The sequence below is a fragment of the Cololabis saira genome, chromosome 21 (genome assembly GCF_033807715.1).
Source record: "Cololabis saira isolate AMF1-May2022 chromosome 21, fColSai1.1, whole genome shotgun sequence".
In the NCBI taxonomy this organism is placed as follows: Eukaryota; Metazoa; Chordata; class Actinopteri; order Beloniformes; family Belonidae; genus Cololabis; species Cololabis saira.
This window is the reverse complement of record NC_084607.1, coordinates 11621149-11645510: the sequence shown is the minus strand read 5'-3', so window position 1 is coordinate 11645510 and position 24362 is coordinate 11621149. Positions and strand designations below refer to the sequence as shown.

The window sequence follows — 24362 nt, the reverse complement described above, 5'->3', positions numbered from 1 at the left end:
TTTAGAGGAGGAACATTTTTTTTTATTATGCACTTTGAGAAAAAAGTCGAAATGTCGAGATTAATGTTGAAGTACAATTTCGAGAAAAAAGTCGAAATGTTGAGAAAAAAGGCGAAATTTTGACTTTATTCTTGAAATTGTATTTCAACATTAATCTCGACATTTCGACTTTTTTCTCAAAATTGTATTTCAACATTAATCTCCACATTTTGAGTTTTTTCTCGATATTTCGACTTTTTTCTCGACATTTCGACTTTTTTCTCGAAATTGCACTTCAAAATTAATCTCGACATTTAGACTTTTTCTCAACATTTCGACTTTTTTCTCGAAATTGTACTTCAACATTAATCTCGACATTTCGACTTTTGCACAATAAAAACAAATCTCTTTCCCTGTCAAATATCTTTTCTCCTGCATGGCCCTAATACTCTTCCGTAATTATTTATTGCGACAGACAGCGCAACAATATATTGCAATATCATTTTTTTCCCCCACCACTAGAGTGCATGGCTCTTGAAAGTTTTTATTGTGAAAGTCTGCACAGGAATGTGCAGTTTCCACTCTCTGTCTTGGCGAGGGTGTCCGAGCCTACGTGCAAGCAGACATGAGCAATCCCTGGTAAAGCAGAGGAAGTCTCTCCGGATCCATTCAAAAGAATAAGGAGAGACTCTGGTCGGAGGCCGGCGGAGGCGATGATGCTCCCGAGCGGCTTGTGCCTGGCCTTGCTCGTCCCCGTCCTGCTGGTGCAGGCTCAGTATGAGAAGTACAGCTTCCGAAGTTTCCCCCAGAAGGACATCATGCCGCTGGAGTCTGCGTACGGCTACGCCATGGAGCAGTACGCGGCGCACCAGTGGAAGGAGAGCGTGCAGTACCTGGAGCTGAGCCTGCGGCTCCACCGGCTGCTGCGGGACAGCGAGCGCTTCTGCAGCCGCAACTGCAGCTCCGAGAGCCGCGACAGCGACGCCCTGATCCCCGACACCAGCCTGCGCGTCGTGCGCCACATCCTGCTCCGAGCCGCCTGCCTTAAGAAGTGCAAGGCAGAGTTCCCGGTGTTTAAGCAGTCCTACCCTCGCAGGGATGTGCTGGAAAATTTTGAGAAAAGGACACCGTATCGGTACATACAGTTTGCTTATTACCAGGTGAGACCAGCGGCTTCTGCGTAAATGTGGCAACACATTACAACACAATACACTGATACAAATATTGTGCTTGATCTGCTTAAAAAAAATAATAAATCAACTTTTTGCATGAGATTATTATGTAGATCAGACTAGTCTTTGTATAAACTACTTAATTTTTTGTATGTAAATAATACATTTTGCAAGTACAGTCAACTTAATTGTGTTAAGTTTACTTTATCTATCAAAATTAAGTTGATGCAAATTAATTTTGTATACTAAAAATTAAGTAGTTTATACAAAGACTAGTCTTTCTTGATCTACATAAAAATCTCATGCGAAAAAGTTGCCTTAATTACTTTAAAGTAGATCAAGCAAGATATTGTTTACTGTGGTGTTCTATTTAAACAAATAAAGCATGTTTCATCTAAACGTTGGTCAATCTACAACAAGATCATTGCTTGTTGTTTGTGTGTAAATGAAAAGATTGCCTGGGAGTACATAAATACTGCTTGTTAAGGAAAAAATTCACAATGTCTTGTTTTTTGAACAAATGCAAATTAAGTTTTATTTTATTCTTTTATTCTTTTTTTTATTTTTATTCTTTTTTTTTTCAGTGTACGGGCCTCTAACAGGGAAGTTACAGTCCTAAAAACTTTTTAAATGAGACATTAGGAGTCAACAAGAGCTTTAGTAATAACGTTATTACCCTACCACTCATTGATTGATTTGCAGGAGTTTGGTAAAACGTGGGTTTTCACGCTGAAAGCTGTGTGCAAAAGTTGCAACACGTTAACAAAGCTGCTTTCTGTCGGTGCTGAGAGGAAGGTGGACTGGCTTTGACTTTAGTCTGGGAGATGAGGAGTCTGCTGTGCTGAGCTCTGCAGCGGACCCACTTGAGCGTGTGCCACGTCTCTAAAGCTGGATTTATGGTCCCGCGTTAAATCGACGCAAGCCTACGGCGTAGGGTGCGCGGCGACGCGCACCGTACGTTGCGTGTGGCCGCGTACCCTACGCCGTAGGGTCTGCGTTGGTGTAACGCGGAACCATAAATCAGCCTTTACAGTGCTCCCCAGAAACAACCCCCCTATTCTGCTCTCTCTGACACAAAACTGGCCTCTGGGGTCTGCTTTGACAGAGAACATTATTTTGGGAGTATCTACATCATTCATTCATGCTGCACACACATTTTTTTGATTTTGTGTGTGCAGTAGTGTCCACATGGACAACAGTCATCTTCAGCCTCAGTAAGAGACTCTAGAAGCTGGAGCTGTTATCAACTCTCTCCTCACTTATTGTCATTGTAAATTATTGAATTTACACCTCTGAAACTACACAACCTGCATCCTTATTTATGAATATGGTTTTAAACAGACTTGAGTATAAAGAGAAATGTACTTTATACATCAACAAAATGATGTAATATACTCAAGTTACTCCAAAAAAAAAAAACACTTGTTCTGTGCTTGACACCATTTATTGGGGTGCTTGAACTACAACCCAGCTATATGTTTATTGTACCTCTGACATGGTTTGCACTTTTAGTGAAGCTGGATGGTTGACTCTGCCCCCTGAAACCAGCTGCTGTGCACGCAGATCTGCTCAGACATGGTTAAAAAAGGGACCTTTTGTACCGTATATCAGAGGTATTTTGACCAAATCACCACAGAGACATTTCACTAAGACCCCAGGAAAATGTGCACAGTCATAGTAAAGTTTCTTTGAATCTCCAAACATCTAAATATGCTCTAATACTGACTGACATGTATCAGTGACAGTGACGGATGGCGTTGTGTGGGTACAGATGGTGTTGTGATGGTATAGTTTATTTTTGGAAGCTTTGAAAATGCCACTTTGTGACATCTGTTATCTCCTTTTCCCCCTTTCAGCTTAACAACTTGGAAAAGGCCGTGGCAGCGGCTCACACCTTCCTGAAGAAAAACCCAGATGATTCCCCTTTAACCAAGAACATGAACTACTACAAGACGCTGTTTGACGTGGAGGAATATCTCATCGACCACGAGGAGCAGCCCTATGAAGTGGGTGCTCAACACTGCGACTGTGCATGAATAAAAACGATCCTGGAATACTTGAATCCTAATATTAACTCTTTTTTTGCTACACAGAGTGTTTTCCTCAAAAGTGTGACGCTCTACAACAGCGACGACTTCAGCAGCAGCGCCAGGAACATGGAGCAAGCTATCACACAGTATTTTGAAATCTACAGCCTCTGCTTGGCCGGCTGCGAGGGCTCGTACGAGATCGTGGAGTTTAAGGACTTCTATCCCACCCTGGCAGGTACGGGCGGCGCAGTTCGGGAGCAGATTTGCATACCAGAGACGCTGTAATGTTTTCTCCTTTTGACCTCCATCAGATCTTTACACTGACGTGCTGAAATGTAAAGTGAAATGCGAGGAGAACCTGACGCCCAACGTCGGAGGTTTCTTCGTGGAGAAGTTTGTTGCCACCATGTATCACTACCTCCAGTTTTCATATTATAAATGTACAAACCATCTCTTAATTTCTCTTAATCTCTTAATTTTTTTTAAATGAGTTTTCTCAGCGATCTATGCGTGATGCTGTTTATGCTCAAACTGTTTTCCAGTGAATGACGTAAAGAACGCTGCTCCCTGCGCAGCCAGTTACATGCTGTTTGACCCCGAAGACAAGGTGATGCAGCAAAACCTGGCCTACTATCGTTTCTATCGGGAGCAGTGGGGCCTCACAGAAGAGGACTTTCAGCCTCGGCCTGTAAGTCGCGCAGCAACATCCTCCATCCTGACCCCTCTGCCCTTGCAGGACACCGACCCTGCAGCAGAAACTATCACGCTGAGGGTGGAGCAGCAATAGTCTGGACCCTATAGCACCACTCAAACCCGGCATTAGGCAGGGTAACGGTTTTTACTGGAGAAAGCAGGTTCGGTGCACAGGTAAACCGTCAGCGAGGCAAAGTAAACAATTACATTTCAATTCAATTTATTTGTATAGCATCAAATCATAACAAAGGTCATCTTTTGACGCTTCGCAACAGGAAAAACAGAGATAAAAGTGATCAGATATAACACATCATAAAATAATGTATAAAAACATAAGCATCAGAAAAAGATCAGCATCAGTGATAAAAGTGATCAGATTTCACTAAACATAAAATTAAACACAAGCATCAGAAAACATCAGCATCAGAGAAACAGAAGAACAGCAAAACATTCCCAAAACACAGTAACATCAGGCTAGCTGACTCTAAGCATAGGATTTTTCATAGAGGAAGGTTTTAAGCGTACAGACAGTATCCACCTTTCGGACCAAGACTGGAAGATTATTCCAGAGTTTAGGAGCCTGAAATTTGAAAGCTCTGCCTCCCATTCTGCTTTTGGAGACTGTAGGAATCACAAGTAGTCTTGCATTCTGTGAGCGCAGTGATCTAGCAGGATAGTAGGGAACTATGAGTTCTTTGAGGTACGATGGAGCCCGACCATTCAGGACTTTATAGGTGAGGAGGACGAGTGTAGGGAGGTTAATATTGGGGTGATATGGTCTCTTTTCCCAGTTGTTAGCACACAAGCGGCGGCAGAGACTTTAGCGTCTTGCTTGTACAGCCTGATAACAAGGAGTTACAGTAATCTAACCTTCAGGTGACAAATGCATGTACTATTTTTTCAGCATCTTTCTGTGACAGGATGTGTCTGATTTTGGCAATATTACGTAGATCAGGAATCAGCAACCCGCGGCTCTAGAGCCGCATGCGTCTCTTTAGCGCCGCCCTGATGGCTCCCTGGGGCTTTTTCAAAAATGTTTGACCTTTTTTTCTCCTTTTTTTATTTTTTCCTTCTTTTTTCTTTTTTCATTTTTTTTTTCCTTTTTTCTTTTTTTATTTCTATTTTTTATTTTTTCTTCTTTTTTTCCTTATTTCTCTTTTTTCTTCCCTTTTCCTTTCCTTTTTAATCTCGAAATTTTGACTTTTTTCTCGACATTTCGACTTTTTCACGAAATTCTGACTATTTCCTCAACATTTCAACTTTTTTCTCAACATTTTGACTTTTTTCTCGAAATTTTGACTTTTTTCTCGTCATTTCGACATTTCGACTTTGTTCTCGACATTTCGACTTTGTTCTCGACATTTCGCCTTTCGCCATTTGCCTTCATTCTAAGGCTTATACATACAAGACCTTTTATTTTTTGCGGCTCCAGGCATATTAGTTTTTTGTGTTTTTGGTCCAATATGGCTCTTTAAACATTTTGGGTTGCCGACCCCTGACGTAGATGAAAATAGGCAGACAGGTATTAGGCAAAAAGCGGGGTCCGCCAGTACACAGGCAGGGGTCAAAACCAGGAAACTAGAAACTACTAAAGAGCAATAATGGCTTCGAGTAAACGCACGGTGACAAAAAGACGAACTGGAAATGAACAAATAAAGGGACTATATGTCCACGCACAGAACAGGTGAAAATGATGAGGGCGGGAGCAGACAATCAAGGAGACGGACGAATCCATACGAGGGAAGGGGAGTCTGAAACGAGAGAAGTCAATACAACAAGATCAAACAGAAAACTGGAAGGAGTCATGACAGAAAATTCCTACCCTTAAGCAAAGCAAACTATCAGTTGTATGTAGCTTAGTTGGCTGGAACATGAAAGCAGTCTCAAAGTGGTAATTAGGAACTCATAATCACATACAGAAAGCCTTGTTTGCCCCTTTTTAACATGGTGTTCTAGCTGTTTATGGAGCATATAAACCTCCTTGTCCTATGAAATACATCTGACGCTACTGTAAAACTTGAAAGCTTCCAAACTGAGTTTTTTTTTTTTGGTATATAAAAAAAAACCTTGCACAACTTTTATGTTTGTTGTAAAATTGTTCTCACCTGCTGTTCGAGTCGACACAAGCGATGACGTTGGCGTTTCTCATTTTTTCAGGAGGCCCTGAGATATTTTAACATGACAGCCAAACAGAAAGAGATGCTGGAGTTTGCACTGAACTACCTACAGATGGACGACGACGAGGTACAGTTTTATGCGGCCTGCATAAGTATATACGTACCCTGTGCTTTGAAATACCTCTGCCTCCGCGGCTTTTCTGGCTGCGGCTTCCCGCCCACAACTCTACGGTCGTCTGAATATGTGTTAGGATCATCGGGTCTCAGGCAGAATGACTCCGCCGTGGTGTCGACTGCCTACATCATCCATCCATTGTGAAAACACCATGCTGACACCTTTTATCATGGTTTAAAAACTTGATTTGCGTCGGAGGTAATGTGGAAATCACAGAGTTATCTGTCTTTTTGCAGTCGGAAAAACAGCAGCCTGTTTTTGACGGCCTTCACCGTCAGAAATGGTTCTTTTCCTCTCAGCCGCTGAAGAGGCGAGCCGGTGTCTTTGAAACGACACTCACGCGGTTGATGCATAACGCAAAATCTGGGGGTTGCATTGTTTTATTATCCTGGGAGAGAGGAGGATTCACATGAGATTTGAATGTCCGTGTTGCAAGGCAGCTTTTTCCTGTGAGTTGAGAGCTGGTTGAATTTTCTAACCAAAGAAGCTCCTTTTGACTAATGTCGGATACGCTAAGCTATCCTGCACAAAAACTCATCCCACAAGGCCTTTTGGTTGCAAAGCCCTGCTGCTCTGCAGTCATATTAACTGGGATTCATTTAAATGAGTTTGGCAGGAGGATTACTGAAAGCATCCATTCAGATTCACCGTAATTACTTTTTCTTTTTTTAGGGACCGAGCACCAGCAAGGCTTGTGCGAAGCCCTATTGAAATCGGTACGATTCTTATTATTTTATCCGAAAACAATTGCGTTTTTGAGGTGCATAACTTACTCGAAAAGTTGTGAAACTTGGCACGCACGTCCCATGTGGCGAAAAATTATGTATTCTAATAGTGTCAAAAAGGGGCGTGGCCTAACGGCTCAACAGCACCCCCTAGAAAACTTTGTGCCTCAAGCCCCACAATACGGTTTGACGTACATGCACGAAAATCGCTACACACCTGTATCATGTTGCAACTTAAAGAAAAGTCTCTTGGCGCCATGGCCGAAACTGAACAGGAAGTCGGCCATTTTGAATTAATCGTGTCATTTTGGCGCAATTTTATGCCATTTTCAGGTGTCGTACTTTAACGAACTCCTCCTAGCAGGATCGTCCGTTCAACATAAAACTCGCGCAGGAGACACAAAAGACGTTAACGATGAAAATTTATCAAAATCGTGAGTTTTCGTTAAATGGCGTGGCAGTGGCGCCGCGTCAAACTTCAACACTAAACAGGAAGTGATACTAGTAGCTGATTGGCCGATATGTGATTCTGCCATAACTTTTGAATGGTTTGACATAGAGAGTCATGGGTGGTGTCATCGGACTCGGTATTGAGTCCTTGACCGTAATTGGGGAAAATTAGCCCCGCCCCTTCTTCTGATTGGTTGTCTCTATTTTCTGCTATAACTTCTGAATGGTTTGACATAGAGAGTCATGGGTCGTGCCATCAGACGTGGTTTTGAGTCCCTGACCATAATTGGTGAAAATTGCACGCGCAAGGTCCCGTTCATCGCTGCTTCCAGCTTTAATTTTTTAATTACAGGTATTATTATTTAGAATTTTCCAGCTGTGGTCATAAAGTGTCTATTCTTTATACTCCACTCATCATATCTGTTGACACTGAAATCCATCCATCTGATATATTTCTGAGGAGCTTGATCAAAATTCCAGAGATTTCAGGTCCAGGATGCCAAAGCAGATAAAACCTAAACCCTCTCCACAAGTCGACCAGATGAAGAGACGCTTAAACACGAGAGGTAGGGCTTGCAGATCAGATGTGGGCTGTTGTTGAGAATAAATAAGAGCAAAGTGAGGATGAACGGGGAGGACGGCTGCAGAGGGAGGTGGGGTTTCAGAGTTTTCTGCCAGCAGCGTGCGGTATGTAGCTGGGAGGTGTTGGCCACAGAGACTTGGCCTCATCCATTCAGCTCAGGCCGGCCCCTCCCCGCCTCCCAGGCTGAAGGGGGGGAGGACAACTATGAACGTTGAGGCTGAATTGCAGGTTGCACTGGCGGCAGATCCACGGCCATAAAGAAGGGGAATGCATCAGTTTTTCCAGACATGACACCAGTAAGATGGCAGACAGCCTGCTTTTGTTTGACCGTCCGTGTTTTCTTTCCCATTTTAGGATGTCGTAAGTCCAGAGGACGCGGCCAGCCCTCATTCAGAACATCCTGATGTTGAGTTTGAGGGGATGGGGGACTACGAGGAGTCTTTCCTGGCTGAATGGTGGCAGGAACCCAAAACCAAATGGGACACTGGAGAAGACGCAGACTGACGTCCGTCTCCGTCGCTGAGCGGAAAGCTTCCTGTCCCTTTTATGACCCCCCCATCTCATGGCGACATATCAAAGACCTTTCTACAAACAAACATTGACATTCCCAACAGTGTAAGCAAAAAAAGCAAACTGACTCTCCCCCACCTGAGCAATAAAAGGACAAACTCATCCATCGTGTTGATCCAGATTAGAGATTGACGGATTCAGTCTTGGCTGCCATCAGCCTCTCTTAATAGTCATTTGCTTGTGTACATATACATGTTTATGACTCCTTATAGTTTTTATTTACAGTCTTAATTTAATGTAATGTATGAATACCTTTGTGCTGCGGTAGAAGGAAGGGTTTTGTTTTTTTTAAATGCTAAATGATTTTTCAACCACCAACTGTGTGCCTTTCATCAGTTGTTCTTGAATTAAAGTATTATTTTAATATACTTGTTTTGTTTTGTCTCTTAATATGATGGTGAGATCCTGGGAGTTTTTGACTGCGGTCTAGACAGATGAAGCACCTTAAAGACTAAATAAATCCAATAAGAAGTAAGTGACAAACTGAAAATAAAGTAAACACGTCATGTCAGATTATAATATGCTGCACTGGATTTCATGGTTATATTAGCATAAAGTTTTTGGTTAAGGAGGTAATCAGGGCCTGAGAACAGACTGGTAACAGAGCTGTGGGGATAAATACATCTGCTTTTCAAAATAAAAGTAAAAATGAACAGAATATCAACCTCTGCAAATCATTTAGAGCCTGGAGTTAAAAAGAATATATCAAGTGCTGAAACATATAGGCTTTACTTATTCATATACTAAGATGCATGTTTAGCACTTAGCTGCATCACATTTTATTCCGACAAAATGTTTTGGAGCTGACCAGGCAAATTATTGGAACACAGGAAGTAAAATCCTTTCTTATTTTTAAATTTGTTCATTCTTTTTGTCAGACAAGAAATTTGTCAGATGAAAAGAATGGGCAAATTTAAATTGTAAAGCCCTGGACAAAATTAACTTTATTAAATCAAAATCCTTTCTTGCTGGATGTCGGCTGTTCAGGACCTCTTGGATCAGATTTTTCACACCGTAAAGTTCCAAATACTTGCTCTAGGTGACGGCCCTGCAAATATGGAGCTGGGATGCGTCAACACGCGCAGGAATGCTGTTTGGCATTGTCTTGATGAAATAAACAAAACCTTCTTTGAACAAAGGCGTATCTCTTCTCGCTCCAGTCTGTGAATCCTTTTAAAGCAGTAGAGCTTAACATTTTTCTACCTAAAAATATAGTTTCTGACATGACATCAGCCTCCTTTTGGGGGCTTTTGGATAGAAATGTGTTGCGAGACTGAGAGTGAGCTACGGATTCATGTCATATTGGTCGTTGGCTTGTAGTGTGTCGTTGCTATGGTTTCTTGTTCTGATATACAGCTATTTTTGTCCGCGCTTTGCCCATTTTGCCGATCGTTAGCCATCCTGCAAACACGCTGCATTGCACTCAGGCAAATATCTGGACTCACGTCTGAGAGCAAACTGTTTTGTGATGTTTTCTGTGTTGGTTTCTGTCCAGCTGCGTATGCAGTTGCAAGCCAAGCAAGTTCCACTCGGTGTCTGATGATTTTAACTTTTGTGAGTAAATTTAGTCAACTAGCTGTACTTTGTTCTTACGTATACAGGACTGTCTCAGAAAATTAGAATATTGTGATAAAGTCCTTTATTTTCTGTAATGCAAAAATGTCATACATTCTGGATTCATTACAAATCAACTGAAATATTGCAAGCCTTTTATTTTTTTTAATATTGCTGATCATGGCTTACAGCTTAAGAAAACTCAAATATCCTATCTCAAAAAATTAGAATATTCTGGGAATCTTAATCTTAAACTGTAAGCCATAATCAGCAATATTAAAATAATAAAAGGCTTGCAATATTTCAGTTGATTTGTAATGAATCCAGAATGTATGAAATTTTTCTTTTTTTAAATTGCATTACAGAAAATAAAGAACTTTATCACAATATTCTAATTTTCTGAGACAGTCCTGTAATGACTGTAGAAGCATCTATGTAACTTGTGTGCGTTTTGATACAGGACATAGGCCAAATTAGGGTTAATTAGATTCCTGGGATTTCAACACTTGCAACTGCTTTTCTTTGCTAATATCTCTCAGTTATGTGAGTTTAGATTTATTTGCTGGTTATTCTGGGCTTCAGCCGATAAATAAATCCACATGAAGGCTACTATTATCTGAGTGGGGTTCATTTCACAAGTTTATAACCGTCCTGGAACTGTTACAGGCTCCCTGAAGGCAAAAAAAACAAACATTTCTTTCACAGTGTAGTTAAGTGACATCATTTCTCAGATGATGAAATCCATAAATAATTACTTTGCACCTCTACACTGAGAAACAATTTCTGTGAGTGAGAGTTTGGTTTGCATGCCAGTCGTAAGTCAGATTGGTTTCCAGGGAGAGTTGGACTTCGTAAAGGCTTCCTTCTGTCACCGATTCTGTTCGTAACTTTTATATAGAGAATTTCTGGGTGCAGTCATTCGGTAGTGATCTTGAGCTCCGGCCCAGAGTGAAGCAACAGAGATGAGAATCACCACCTCAAGTGGAGGAGTTTAAGTTGAAGGGGTCTTGTTCACGAGTAAGAGGAAAAGGGTGCAGGGGATTGACAGGCAGATTGGTGCAGCATCTGCAGTAGGGCTGGGGATTGATTCAAATATCAAGAATCGATTCGATTCCGATTCTTAAGATTCAGAATTGATTATCACGATCCGATTCGATTCGATCCGATATTGATTTGGGTTACTGTTAATAAAACTGTTTTTTCAGCTGTTGCATGAATGATATGACTGTAGTTCTGCAACATATTAATACTAGTATTATATTGAGATTCAACAGCAAGTATTGCAGCTAATGATGCTGTAAGGACCAATCAGCTCCCAGAATGCTGATAGAACTGCTTTCAGAAACATCGTGTGGGTCAGAATTATCAAACAGATCCAGGGAGGAAACAGAGGACGAAAGAAATCGCTTTTATTTTTTCCCCATTTATGAGAATTTGGTTTTTAACATTTATGCAAATGTAACCCCAAGACAGTATAATAAAGCAAAGAAATTCAAAAAATGTATGCAATTATAACTGAAAACTTTAACGTTTTCATACCTTTAAACATATTTAAAGGCAAAAACATGGCACCAGTTATTCTCGTGTCCAACAAAATATTCCTTTTTTGGGCATAAACAAAAAAGTACCAAAGTTGTAATGTAATGATGAAAAAAAAAAAAAAATCTTTTTTTTTTTTTTTTAAATCGATCTTTAGACATATTTAGACATTTTTAGTAATGAATATGAGAATCGATTTAAAATCGGAGAATCGATCTTTTCAACACAGGCCTAATCTGCAGCTTTGCAGACTTTTCACCAGTCTGTTACGGTGAACAAAGAACTGAACCAAAAGGCAAAGGCTCTTTGTTTATTGGTCGATCTACGTTCCCGCTCTCACCTGTGGTCATGAATTGTGGGTAACGACTGAAAAAATATGATCGCGGATACAGGTGGCTGAAATGAGACACTCAATGATTGACGTTCTAATTGTAACTACATTAACTCACATTTGGGAAGGACTGACGTATGATTTCACACTCTGGACTCAACTATTAAACATCCTAGAGTCATTAAACTCCACCACAGAAAGACATCTGAGAGGGCGTGTGACGGGTTCAGGTTTTATTAGTATTTTATTTTTTCTTTCATTTGAAATTCATCTACAAGCATCAGTTCATTCTTTTCCGTTGTTTCGGTTCAAAAAGGTAGTGTCTAAAAATATGGTGTCAGATGCATCTCATTTTGCCCCTCCCCCGATAGTATATCCATGTTGTAATATTAACAACCATAGTGCAAGGCTCCAACAAACCACTCTGACAGCCCATTTCCACGGAGCAGCATGGCACAGTCGGGTACAGTCTCGTCTGCATTAATCATCCGTGTTTCCATCATGAAAAGCCAAGAACCATACCGTACCACTTCCTGATGCCACTGGCATGTTTGAGGTGGAGCTTGAAACACGGGCATGAAGTTAATCGGTCGACACAAGATCAGTTTTTCCACGAGAAGACACGGAGATAACGCAAAATGCACCATCGTGAATCTTTTCTGAAATAAAGCTGAGCTTCTTCTTGCACAACAAGCAAGAATATGATGTGTTGGATATCTTACAGCCATCTGGCCAACACACCTGGCAGTGGAAGTACAAGCTAGATCAGGACTGTACCTGCACTGCTCAGTGGGAATGTGGCTTTAAAGTATCACACAGGCTTTGCCTCTTGGACCCCAAACCACATCTTCTTAATCTCATTTACAGCCAGCGTCGATACAAAGGTTCTTGGCAGATGAGTTTACCTGGCTCCCAGAACTATCAACAAATGTACAAAAGATTTAATTTCACAGTGAGCCGGCGGCTTGCTCAGCTCACTCGCCACATTTAAAGATGCACGGAAGGCGCCGTCTACGGGGGAGGTTGGCAGATGCAGGTCGCGTCAAACAGACGGATAGCTTAACGTTTGCAGAAAACAAAACTATTTGATATAGCTCTAAATAAATCTTCGTACATTGCATTTAACATTCAACATATTTTACACAGATTTAGTCGGGTGTGCTTACAGTGGTCAAGTGCTCATTGTCTTTAGATGCGTTACATAAACACGGTTGTTAATGTGCTGCCATCATGGCTTCATGGCTGCAGTAAACAAGTGGCTGTAGAAAGATGATCCTCTAGAGGTAAAAACCTGCCCATCTAACCGTGATAGGAGGAGTGTTAAAAGTGTGGGCTAAACCGCCCACAACATTAATGTTAACACATACATTCTTGCCTTTCTTTAAAAATCTTTGACGCTCATACATTCACTCTGGAACAGACACACGGAGTAAACAGCCTACAAACTTTGGAAGTGGCGAGGACGTACAGACAGATTCAGTGGAATGTATATTGGTTGGTCTGACGTTGAAAACACTAAGTTGCGGTCTTTGCTGCTTCATAGTTAAGTGGTTTTACCTTTTCTTTTTTTTTTTTTAAATGATCCCAAAACCATAACACCCAGCTTCTCTATTTGTACCTGAAAACTTGTTGTGAGGCAGGACACCCCAAGGTAAGAACAAATGGCACTAAACATGATCTTCCTCTGTCCCTCTTTGGAAAGTATGCAAACAGGATTTCTTCTTCATTTATGTCCCTTTCTTGCCAAATGTTGTAGATTAAAACAGGCCACGGTCCATTTTAAAATGCAACTGGTCAAGGCCCGGCCGTGGAGGAACTGAGCCTCAGGTCCTTTTCTTTTACGAAAAAGAGAGAAAAAAAAAAAGAGCGATTCCGCTTCTGGAACATTTTCTTCGGTCTGTGACAGTCCAGAATTTAACTGTGGGCTCGAGTGGCGGTCGGTCGACTCTGTGTGCAGGCAGGCAGGCGTCGGAAGGACATGTCTCCTATCAAACTGGTCCGCTGCTGATATGTCTGAGACAGGGGGGGAAATGACACCAAAACACATTCATGGAGTCCCTGCGCCGGGGGAAGACCCTGGTGTCTCCCACGGGGAGGGGGAAGCCACCTGCTCGCTCTGGACGCAGCCGGGACACAATCCTCACAGCCCGCTGGCAGCAGCCACGTGATAATGATTTGGCTGGCAGGGTGAGAGGAGCCCCACGGGCCCCGAAGAGGCAAAAAAAAAGGACAGACAGGAGGACAGACGGGGAGCACGGAGGAAACGGCAGTCTGAAGAGATCTGGAGAGGTTGGGGATTGTAAATGGAAGACTTTTTTTTTTTTTTTATTCCCCTCTTCTTCAATGTGGAAACAACACAGTGTGAGGAGGAAGACGGGAGTGGACAGGACACAGACAGAAAGAGAGACGAGGATCTTATCCTCCTCCAGATCTGAAATAGAAAAGAAAGTGGAACGATTTTTAACAAGAAGAAACAAATACGGATCCAAAGAGGCAGGTGATCAAGACGGGTGTGAAAAATCCACTGCTTTACTGGAATGAAACTCGTTTTATGGGACTGAGGAGATGATGAGTTGTTGCATATATTGAAGATTCAAGGAGCTGTGCGGAGACACTATAAGGCACTGCATGAATGATGATGCTCAGATGGTATTTGATGGAAGTAGCAGCCCCGCTGAGCAGATCTGAGCTCAGATGAGATGACATGAAATGCTTGAGGCTACTGTCACACATGGTTCAACGGACACAGCATTTCATGGTCACGGCTGCGCAAGGTTTATACCTTCCTCTTCGAATGTTCCTGCATCCCATGAGCATGCCAAGAGAAGAGACAAAGTGTCAAAACATATTCCATCAACAAGAATCAGAAAATAACAACGTGATGACTGTTATAAGTTATTAGTTTTAGGACTAAGCACTAATCAAACAATTCAGTCAGTCAATATGTGACGCAAAAGTTGGCCCCTGTCTTTTGACGTTATGTTTTTTTTCTTTGTGTGTGTATAAAAAATTTTAATAATATAAAAAGCTCATAGAAACAAAAAGGGGGCAATACTAAGTACCCCCTTCCTGCTGCCAGTTGCAGCTACTGTAGTTGCTGCTTCTCTTCAGCCTTGATGAGTTGATCATCAGCAGGCGTCCACACCTCTATACAAACAGATGTGTTGGCAGCTTGCTGTTCTGGAGCCTTCAGGTGTGTATTAACACAATGCCATGGTGGAAAGACATAAGCAAAGATCTTAAAGAAGACCATTGCACCCCCAAAATAAACAACGTTCTGCTCTGAGAATAGATATTCATGAGTGCTAAGCATTCAAGAGACTTTACAACTTTCCCAGGAGTTAACATGCCAGCAAATCTGCCCTAAGGTCAGACTGTGCAATCTTTTAGAAAAAAACAAACCCAAAACTTGCATCTCAGACCCTACAGGTCTCACTCAACATGTTCAATGTTAAAGGTCATGGCAGCAGAAGACTGAACAGGAAGGGTCTGTCTGAAAACGTTGCCTGAAGAAAGTCTCTTCTGTCTAAAGTCTCAGTTATATTTCTGCCTCGCAGCTATGCACGTAGGTTACGCAAGCCGAGGATTGCTCGTTACTTCATCAACTGTTAGGGGAAAGTGTAGGTTGTTTTTTTATAAATAAAGAATATTCTACGCCAGTTTCAGCTGATGAATGTTGCGCATCAGTTGTTTATTTTTTTTTTACAGGCATTGCAGCAAACTGTTGTTCTACCACTTGACAAGGATGAAGAAGAAATAGCGAGAAATCCAAGAACTCAACAATGTGATCTTAAGCACACAAAGAAATCTTCATCATCACAAAAGGAAAGTTTTATCAATGGACACAGCCACGTGCAGAAGTCGACCCAGCTGAAATACTGACCTTATAGGAGCTGTGCACGAGCAAATACCCCCAAAGCACACTGAACTGAACCACTGAAGTAAAGAAGGATTGGCCAAAATGACCCCACAACTAAGTGAATTAGTTATAAGTTATAAAGAAAAGAGCTACCGCAGCTTACTGAAGCTAAAGGTGGAGCTTAAAGCTATTGAATCATGGAGGAACTTAGTATTGCCCAGATTATATATATTTTTATGTTTTTATGTTTTATGTTATGTTATGTTTTGTTTAGTTAATAATAACATAACTTCTCCCATTTTAAGTCCCTCCTCAAAACCCACATTTTTAGACTGGCATATGAGACCTGATGTTTCCCCTGTTTGTGGCTGCTCTGCTACGTGTTCTGTGCAGTCTGTTTATATTTTATGAGTCTGTCTTAATTATTTTATCGATTTTATTTGATGTACGGCGACCTTGAGTGCCATGAAAGGCGCCCTATAAATAAAATGTATTATTATTATTATTGACATGCCAAAACTTGATGTTGCCATCTGAGGTATTTATCACTGTGATCACATGATGTATGTTTACACACTCAAACACGATGAAAAGTTGGGTGTACCATGATTTACACATGACCGTATCGTTCATCTGCATGTCCTTCACTAAAACCTCTCGCCAGGTTGCAGTGACAACATCGCATGCAGCAGGTACAGTAGCCCAGTCCTACAGAAGCTGCAGGAGCTCATGCTTCAACCCTGCAGACGTGCACAGACACTTACCCCTGGCCCCAAGAGGACTAACTGCATGCTATAAAACCCTAAACAAAGCCTTTTAATTATCAATCCATGTCCGATCATTCATCATAAATGTAATTAAATAAAATAAAATAAAGTATAAAGGCAGTCCTCTTAGGTCAGGCCTTAAGGAATAAACAACTGCAAGCATGCATGGGTGGAGCGCAGATGTGGCATTTCAGCAAGGTAGTTTGGGATAAGAAAGAAATCTTAAAACGTGGGGCAGAAAAAAAAGCAATGGAGGCTAAAAGGTGCACCGAAGGTTAGAAAGATGTTCTTTTTCTGAACATTTAGGTAAGTTAGAAAAAAAAAAAGTGGCAGCGGTAGGTAAGTCAGGTGAGTTATGGTGGAGTGGAGGAGCGCTGCTGTGCAGCAGATCCTGGCAGGGAAACATCTGGCTCCTGCCCTCTCATTAGTACAAAAGAGTGGGCTCAAGGGGGGAAGGAGGGGTGGGAAAGGTGCAGGACGGACCTTTGACTCAAGATTTGAAAATAAAAACGACAGCTGGGATGTTTGAGTTTTAAAGCCAAAAGCATTCAGGCATTAACATGTCTTGGACGCCACGCTCGCAGTTTCCCCTCCCCAGGGCTGAGCAACGCGCTGCATTCATCAGGGGAGGGGTGATCGTGGGAGGAAGCAGACAGGTACACAAAGGCATGCCAGAACTCTTACTTAAATCCCCATCCTGTTCCCCCTAGGACTATAGCTGCCAGGAGAATAGCACCTGCGATGGACCCTATTATGATATTGGTGCCACTGGGACCTGCGCAGAGGAAGGAAGGGAGGAGGAGGAGGAGGTAAAGGTGGGGCAGAAACAAAACAACACCACTAAAAACAACACATCAGAGACAGCGTCAACACCGTACTTCAACAACATCAAGTGTAGAAAGAGAGAGGCAGATGGGGAGATACCTGCAGACAGAGACAGAGAGGAGGAGGAAACCGGCACGGGGGGTGGAGATGGGAGAACAGGCGGGTGAGCGAGGGAGACAACAGTTAGGAGAGAGTGTTGCATTACCAGAGGTGTCAAGTAACGAAGTACAAATACTTTGTTACCTTACTTAAGTAGAAATTTTGGTTATCTTCACTGGAGTAATTATTTTTCAGACGACTTTTTACTTTTACTCCTTACATTTTCACACAATTATCTGTACTTTTTACTCTTTACATTTTAAAAACAGCCTCGTTACTCTATTTCATTTTGGCCTTTAAAAAAAAAAACTATCCAGTTAAATTGCTCCATCCGGATAGAGTGAATTTGGTTGTGGTTGTTTCAGATGTTCTTGTCCAGTTTTGTTCTTACATCCGTTCCCTCAGATTCCTGCAACTAAACTTGGATGTACATTCCAATAAAGGTTAGGATAAATGATAACATGCCTCTGAAGTTTGACTTTTTGCACTACACTTTGCATTACAATACTTATAGGCAACTACCGGTAGTCACATCTTCTGCTCTCTGAAACACATGTTAATGCTCAATAGTACACATATATGGTTCTTTAATATATTTGCATTATACTAAGATGCATTCATTTTCAATGGCCTTTGTCCTTAATGGCTTTTTCCCCCTTACATTACTTTTACTTTTATACTTTAAGTAGTTTTGAAACCAGTACCTTTATACTTTTATTTGAGTAAAAAACTTGAGTTGATACTTCAACAGGAGTATTTTTAAACTCTAGTATCTATACTTCTACCTGAGTAATGAATGTGAATACTTTTGACACCTCTGTGCATTACACTGTGCTCATCCCCCCTCTCCTGCTCTTTCAGCCTCTTGCTCAGGGTGGCTTCATGGGCCTATAAGAGCAGCTGCTCAATGGTTCTGTCAAGTGGCAGCGCCTGCAACGTATCCAGTACTGACACACACATATATGCAGAAGTAACGACAACCTTCTTTAAATTCTAAGACCTTTACCTATCAGGACAAAACAGAAAAAAGATAATCTGGTCCTCAGGGTCCTCAGGGTTATCAGGGTTTCAAGCCTAAGCAGTCGTTTTTAAACATTGCAATGATTTTCACACACACTTGAGGCCAAAGTGGAGACTCTGGCCGTCTTTGCTCCTTAAAGTCTCGTCCTTTCATGGACTTTTGTATTTAACTGCTTTTAGTTAAGTCGTTACACTCTCCTGGTCACGTCGCCTGTTGAAATAAATAACATTTGTTCTCCTTACCTGTACTAAACTAAACTTTTTTTAAATGTGTTGTAGGTTGAAAGTGCAAAAATAAAATGATGACAAATTAAATCAATTTTAAGAAAAAGATAATTTTATATCTCAGGTTCATAATCTATGCAATGTTTTTGCTCAAATTGTTCATAAAAGTCTCAACGTGTCCTGGTAATAGATGTACAGTTTTTAAATGCCGTTTCTGCAGTATGGCTCAAAAAATGGCCTGATATGTCACGTATTTTTAGTATCGATCAAATTTTCAGACCCTTAAAAGTCCAGTTAACTTTTCTTTGATTATGTCCGGATAAGAAAAACCTTTTTTAAATTTTTGTTTTGGGGGGGGTTTGGTCTCACGTCTCAACACAACACTCATACTCCAAAACCAAGACTCAGCAGGAGGGAGACACACCACGGGTCCAACATCGACACAACATTCAGGGGAACTTTCGAACTCCGTGAACAAAAGCTGTGGCTCCAGCACATGAAGCAAAAAGAAGAAACCTACAGCGATGATGAGACTATGAGGGGGATATGAGAGGGGGACAGGAAGAAAGAGCGGTACATGTAGAGGGCTTCTACAGACCTTTCTTCTCTGGTCCTGTTGGGACCGTTGGTTCAGGGATGGGATCAAACACACTGCAGTCCGTCCCCGTGTAGTCCCTGTCACAGATGCACCTCACCTCATTGCTGCACGTCTGCAAGACGGAAATGAAAAGCATCATATCAGCTTTAAGAGAGAACCGAGGAAATGTTGGTGCATTTGAGACTTCTGACAGATACAGACTCCAAAAATGAGTTGAAATTAGTTTAGTATAACTTTTGTGGGTATTTGTGTAGTTTGAAAGCCACAGGTAGTTTCATGTGTTCTAGCATTTCAGTTTTTTAAAAGAAATACACCCTTAAAAAACATATTGTTGCAAAATAATCTGCTTATTAAAATTCAGCCTTCTAAATAAATGCGCCTTTCCGCTCTCATGGCTGAAACTGAAAGGTGATAGGGCGTGTGGCCTTTTAGATTAAAATGTCAACTCTATTCACTAGCTTTCCCAGTGCCCCCCCAGTCTGTTTTTAGGTGACATTTGTGATTTATTTGTTGTCACTGAATGTTTTTTCTTTCTTTAAAAAATAAAATATTACTATCATGTACAGCACTTTGGTCAGTAATCTCTGTTTTAAATGTGCTCTATAAATAAATTGCCCCCCGTACTGAGGGGCTCCAGGGAGTTAAATTAACCTTTCCAGCGTTTGTTTTCAAAAATATCAACGTAATTAAGAAAGACGTTTTAAAGATTTGGAGACATTTAAAGAAATAAGGAAAAGTAATTGATTTATTTTATGCAACTGAAAACTGTCGATCTTAATGTGTTCTCCTGGTAATAATTCTTAATACTTTTAGTTTTGTGTGCATTTATCTTTGGGCAGCCGGATTTTATTTCATTTTAAATGTATCTATCAAATCGATTCAATCTTTTATGAGGAAAAACATAACAACAAACGACCCACTGAGAGGTAACGAAGAGTAACAAACGCTCAAAACAAAGTTGCAAGCACGTCAAACATAAATGTTTGATAGCAACTTGTAAAGATCTGAAGAAACGTTCAAATTCTTTCTGATTTGATTCTGTGTTAATACAGACGCACTAATCGAGTGTTTCCTGAAGTTTTTACCCCATGGTCGGAGCAGATTCGTTCAAAGTTGGATCCCGAACATGTGCTGAGGTTGAACGCCGCCACAGGGAGGCAGCGCCTCTCCAAACACATCATGTTGGGACCGCAGGGAGTGCCGTCCTCCACGTAGCCCAGGTCCGAGCCGTCCTCCAGAAGAGCATGGCCGCCTCTGAGAAGAGCAGCCAAAGACGGCGTTAACCCGGTGAGAACATTCCTGCTCAGTTAAATGCAGCAGATGAGCTGCACGCGACGAGCCCACCTGCAGTCCAGGTACTTGTTCTGATGGAAGAGGGTGAAGCTGGTCACCTCGCCCTGCAGGTCACCAAACTTTGGCTTCGTTGTGATGTTGGCACAGAAGAGGAATCCACATAAAACATCCCTGGGGTAAGTGGATGGGAGAGATCTTTCAGTTATCCAGCCCTAACAGACAGAGCGCCTGAGAGATGCAAAGGCAGTACTGGAGTTGAGGGGGGATGGCATCCCCCCTGAAATAAAAACGGTCAAAATCATCCCCCCTGTGAAACTGCCATCCCCCCTTTCCATCCCTTATGTCATTTCATCAATGAATGTGGTTTTACTGCTATTTCAACATTTAGAGTCATCACCAGAAAAATAACACCAGAAAAATGTGACAATTTTCACCTGTTTCAGCTAAATTTTCACTTGAAATAAGTAGGAAAATCTGCCAGTGGGACAAGATTTATCTTCTCATTACAAGCAAAAAAATCTTGTTCCACTGGCAGATTTTTCTACTTTTTCTACTTGAAACAGGTGAAAATTGTTGTTTTTTCCAGTGATGAGTCTTGTTTTAAGTGTAATGAGATTTCTTTTACTAAAATGAGACATTTTAACTAGAAATAAGACAAATATTCTTGTTAAGATTTTGAGTTTTTGCAGTGATCCATTTTACTTATCCTGTGAAGGACAGAGTCATATTGATAAGTTCAGAAAACTGTTTTTATTTTTGTGTTTTGATGTATTTGATGTAAGCCCAGTGGGTATTTAAAGCTTACAGAAGGCTGCATTTAACTGCTGCTATGTCATTCCTGCAGTATTTCTGCAGGTGTTCTGGTCAGTGCTATTATTTGTAATATATTATATTATTTGTAATCAGCAAAAAATATCTGTCCCCATATGATAAAATCCACCATCCCCCCTGATTTTTTTTTACAACTCTAGTACTGAGCACAGGGCAGCGCTCAAACTCACGGCTTGTTGCACTGTTGCCAGCCTTGGCCCTCGGGACCCCGACCACAGTTTCCCTTCTCTGTGCCCTCAGCATTCAGCTTCTCATAGCAAAACCTGTCTGCTGAATCTGATAGCAAATGAAAAAAACAAACATATTACATATAACAGCAGGAAAGCATAACTATAAAAGATTTTCCAGTTTGTGTTTTGTGCTTACTATATCCCCAGAGTCCCCGGCACTGTCCATCACGAGTTCTGCATCTTCCAGCATAACACCGTCCCTGAGGAGGTGAAACAGCTTCGTTCAGCTACACCACCGTGTCAACTCCAGACCGAAGAGACGGCACAAAGCAGGCCTTACCTGGCTGCTGTCACACGTGTAACCATCCAGCTTGTGGACATTGTAAGGACACTGCAAAAAGATCATGTGCAAAACACGATTAACGATGCGTTTAAAATGATGTGACAGATTAGTCCAACATTCCCCCGAGGAGAGTTTCACCTGGCTGGAGTCTCCGGTGCACGTTTCTGGGATGTCACAGTCGTTGAGGGCCTCTCGACACACGACGCCTCTCTGCTCGTACTACGAGGCAGGATCAACAGGTGTCAGGTAACGCAGGTGGATCCACTTTATTCACAGCATCAAATCACGACAGAAGCAATCCAAGGACACTTTATTATTATTATTTTTTTTTTTAAAGATTTTTTTGGGCTCTAGTGGCCCTTTATTGAGATGCAGACTGGAAAGGGGTAGAGAGAGAGAACGGGGAAGACACGCAGCAAAGGTGCGCGGGCTGGATTCGAACCCGCGACCGCTGCAGGAGGAGGACTGTAGCCTCAGTATATGAGCCGCCGCTTAACCCACTGCACCACCGAGCGGCCCCCAAGGACACTTTATTATAACGAAACGCCGCTGCTTACAACATTTGGGCGCCAGCAGTGAACTGGGTAACCTGGGCAACTGCCTCTATAAATGTAAATTCATGGTTTGAAAAGAAAACAAACCAGAGCAAAACAAATCCGAACCATGAGGTTGGACGTTCGATTTAATCCTTTAAATTTACTCACAGAAATATGGATTCGTAAGTTCCCAAAATTCACAAATTCCCATCTCCTGTAAACTGAGTTGGATTGCACACCAACTAGGGATGGACGATATTTTACCGTTCACGATATACCGTCCAAAAAAATTCCCCACGGTAAGAATTTGTCATCGAAAGAAAGAAAGAAACAAAGAAACAAAGAAACAAAGAAAGAAAAGGATAAATTCCCATTGATACGTGTTTGTGTAACAAACATGGCGGATCTGAGAGTGAGGAGCTTGAGTCATTACAGTTTTGCAGTACAGGTGGACTCATTTAATTGGTTTTATCAATTCAATTTAATTGGTGTAGTTTAGTAGCATTTAGTATTCTTTTAGAGCATGGATTTGGGGGCTCCAATGACTGAATTTGGTGATAGATTAATAGTTAAAAAGATGGAGTTGAATTGGTAATTTTTTTATCATCATTTTTACCGTTATCGGGATAAATGCCAGAAATTATTGTGATAAATTTTTTAGTCCATACCGCCCATCCCTAACACCAACCCACCTTGCAGCCACTGCAGCAGAGTCCGTCGCTGCACATGGCATCATGGGTAAGGGTGCACTTTTTACAGCAGGCCCCTCCGCTGCGGGCGCATTCCTGCAGCCACGGGGAGGACAAAACAAAACATTAGGAGCTGAGCTCCACAAAACAACCACACGTGTCAGAAGACAGACGTGGAGTGGAGATGCCACCGACACACAAAGTCCAGCCGGCTACGTACCACCTGGGATCCGCAGTCGCATTCTTCTCCTAGCTCCACAAAGCCATTCCCACAATCCGGAGGGTCCAACAGCTGAAATAATAACACGATAAACTGTTGACTTGATGCAGAGAATCGTGTTGGTTACAGAAATTAAGACTATAATATTCTGTGTCTGAGGCAGACGATCGCCCCCCAGCCCAAATGGCCTTCACCTTATAGGGTTTGTTGAAAAGACAGCTCCCACCCCCCTGGAGCAGGAACTGGATGTACTCGTCAATGCTGCAGCGAGAAAACTTTCTGGGCAAATAGAATCTGTGATCACCCCCACACACACACACACACACACACACACACACACACACACACACACACACACACACACACACACACACACACAAAGACATAGAATAAAAACACTGGTCTTCTGCCAATAAAAGGATGCCAGATCCACTGTGGGAGTCTGTGCCGTCACTTTGCAATCTGACATAAATGTTACCATCTGCAGTAAGATATTACTCAAATAAATAATGTTTATTGTTCCATCTGTCAAGGGGAGCCAGATCCAAGCCACTCATGTGGCAAATACCTTTAGTCCAACATTTGCGATTCTTAAACTGTTTTGACAGATTTGTTTCAATTCTAATACGAACACGAGGAGCTTGAGGAATCAGTGAATGCCAAAGTATCTGTTTGATACAAAGGCTTAATAGTTTTAATTCAAGTATATTAAGAGAAGAACCTTGAACTTTTGAGGAATCTTACCCGGTGTCTTCCATGATGCAGCCCACCCAGGCATCGGGACACCGGCAATCACCTGCAAGCACGACAGAGAGAGAGAGAGAAAACACAGATGAGAGGCACCAAGATGACACAAAAACCGGGGGATACAATCAGTTAAAGATCTAGATGTACAATGAGAGCTGAAAAACCTGATCTAAAACATAGAATAAACCCCTTTTGTGGGACTGGAAATTGGCTGGAGGCCAC

General features: G+C 41.7%; 2 protein-coding genes across 4 annotated transcripts in view; one reads left to right on the top strand and one right to left on the bottom strand.

The window, feature by feature from the left end:
* Positions 1 to 574: 574 nt before the first annotated feature.
* Positions 575 to 8862, top strand: p3h4 (prolyl 3-hydroxylase family member 4 (inactive)). The gene is made up of 7 exons (XM_061712514.1): positions 575 to 1139; positions 3008 to 3157; positions 3245 to 3416; positions 3493 to 3621; positions 3724 to 3869; positions 6032 to 6118; positions 8279 to 8862. The coding sequence occupies exons 1-7, from the start codon at positions 693 to 695 to the stop codon at positions 8426 to 8428; spliced, it is 1281 nt and encodes a 426-aa protein (XP_061568498.1). The 5' UTR covers positions 575 to 692; the 3' UTR covers positions 8429 to 8862.
* A 3479-nt stretch (positions 8863 to 12341) lies between these two features.
* LOC133422494 (disintegrin and metalloproteinase domain-containing protein 11-like) overlaps positions 12342 to 24362 on the bottom strand; it is a 31307-nt gene continuing 19286 nt past the window's right edge. For 2 of the 3 annotated variants that reach the window (XM_061712512.1, XM_061712511.1), the window contains 13 exons: positions 24138 to 24189; positions 23588 to 23687; positions 23394 to 23465; positions 23177 to 23269; positions 22087 to 22167; positions 21946 to 21996; positions 21802 to 21865; positions 21606 to 21711; positions 20656 to 20775; positions 20397 to 20565; positions 19312 to 19423; positions 17229 to 17319; positions 12342 to 14718 (listed from right to left, as the gene is read on the bottom strand). In XM_061712512.1, the coding sequence (XP_061568496.1) occupies positions 14655 to 14718; positions 17229 to 17319; positions 19312 to 19423; positions 20397 to 20565; positions 20656 to 20775; positions 21606 to 21711; positions 21802 to 21865; positions 21946 to 21996; positions 22087 to 22167; positions 23177 to 23269; positions 23394 to 23465; positions 23588 to 23687; positions 24138 to 24189 (1175 nt within the window). In that variant the 3' untranslated portion in view covers positions 12342 to 14654. The remainder of the gene's footprint in view (positions 14719 to 17228; positions 17320 to 19311; positions 19424 to 20396; positions 20566 to 20655; positions 20776 to 21605; positions 21712 to 21801; positions 21866 to 21945; positions 21997 to 22086; positions 22168 to 23176; positions 23270 to 23393; positions 23466 to 23587; positions 23688 to 24137; positions 24190 to 24362) is intronic. The other variant, XM_061712513.1, reaches the window with a different exon arrangement.